The sequence below is a fragment of the Chaetura pelagica genome, unplaced genomic scaffold, assembly GCF_000747805.2.
Source record: "Chaetura pelagica isolate M959 unplaced genomic scaffold, ChaPel_1.0 scaffold166, whole genome shotgun sequence".
Taxonomy (NCBI): domain Eukaryota; kingdom Metazoa; phylum Chordata; class Aves; order Apodiformes; family Apodidae; genus Chaetura; species Chaetura pelagica.
Window position 1 is genome coordinate 4,905,679 of NW_009953758.1, and position 1,588 is coordinate 4,907,266.

The 1,588-nt window shown below is 45.2% G+C and overlaps 1 protein-coding gene across 1 annotated transcript in view; it reads left to right on the forward strand.

Moving 5' to 3' along the window:
- The window catches only part of SEC31B (SEC31 homolog B (S. cerevisiae)), a 28,448-nt gene that overhangs the window by 17,222 nt on the left and 9,638 nt on the right, over nt 1-1,588 (forward strand). The window contains exons 16-18 of the mRNA XM_010000827.1: nt 7-152; nt 710-883; nt 1,505-1,586. Of these exons, the coding sequence (XP_009999129.1) occupies nt 7-152; nt 710-883; nt 1,505-1,586 (402 nt within the window). The remainder of the gene's footprint in view (nt 1-6; nt 153-709; nt 884-1,504; nt 1,587-1,588) is intronic.

Here is a 1,588-nt window from a genome sequence, read left to right on the forward strand (position 1 = left end):
CTCCAGACATGCTGGGTGCTCGCCTAGAGTCAGAGGGAGATGCATCCCTGTGCAATGATGCCTGCCTCTGCTATATCTCATCAGGCAATGTGGAGAGGTTGGTGGAATGCTGGGTAAAAAACCATGAGACTTCGTCACCCCTTGCCCTGCAGGTACAGGTGCTATAATGTTGGTTGACTCCTCTTTAGGCCAGTCTGGTTGCCCTGATGTGTTTGCACTATCAGAGTATCTGGCTTCCAGCAGACAGTGGAGACCTGTTTGTAGTCACCAAGGTATCTCCTAGCCCAGACTCTAAGATGTTAAGGGTTTGTGTGTTTAGAGAGTATTGATTACATTGCATATAAATCCAACCATGGACAGAAGTTATGGCCTACCTATCTGTTTTTGGATATTGATATACTAACTTCCTAGTAAAAAGATCACAGTTGATGGGAATGTCCTTGTGGCTTCTGATTTTTCTTTTCCTTTACCATAAAAGTAGCACTGTCAGGGTTTGCTTCCTGGTTCCTGTTTTTCTCCACAAAGTGCACCTGAGGCAACAGTAATTCAGTGGTAGTATTTGTTGCAGAGTGAAGTAACTTCCAATCACATTGAATCCAATGTCAGTTGAAAGTGAGGAGAGTCACCTGATACTGTCTCAGCATAAGATGGACTAGTGAAGCAAGTCAGATTCTGAGTGGTCTTTTCTATTTCCCTTTGGCTTATTCAGGATCTCATAGAGAAGGTGATGGTGCTGAGTAAGTCCATCGAGATGCTTCGAGGCACAGCAGGACCAGCTCCAGGCCCTGTCTTGGCAGAACGAATCACCCAATATGCCAGTCTCCTGGCATCGCAGGGATGCTTGGCAGCTGCAATGAATTACCTGCCCAGCAGCTCTAAAGAGGTGAGTCAGGCACAAGCTGTTGTGGGGAAGAGTAGTATATGAGGGAAAATAACACTCTGTATGAGAGAGACCTTGGATTTTGACAGGAATCAGGACTTAAGATTCCACCTGAATTATATTAACTTGAGAGTAGAGTTATGGGTTTTTTTTATAGGACACAACTTTTGTCTTCATTTGCTTTTTCTTTTTAGTGCCTTTGGTTCAGGGAAAAGGAAGGGAGCTATGGAATGGTAAAGGGTTTCCTAGAGAGCAGTGCTGGCAAACAGCTCTCTAGAGAAGCTGCATCTATTCCTGAAACTATCTGGGAGAAGAAGGGAATGGGGAGGTCACCTTGTAGTTTGAAACAAATCTGTCTAGTGCCCAAATATGGGTCAGTGTTCAGGAGGGAAAAATCTAAAGACTGGAGGAAGGACTGGTGAGACTTTGCCTGAGAGTATGGCAGGTGACATTCCAGATTGCCGCTTACAGTTTTGGTTTTGTTTTTTTTCCTGGTGGCTTTTGGGGTTATGGTTAGTTTTGCAGATTGAGAGTCAGTACTTTGTGTCATGGTCTGCTGACCCTCACCAGCACCTTCCATCTGAGGCTCTCAAGACACTTCTACTAAACCATAGTTTGTTTCAGCTCCTGATTGAACAGCTCCGAGACCGGCTTTTCCATGCTCAAGGAGAGAATGTGGGTGATCAGCAGCCACCCCCTTTTCCCTAC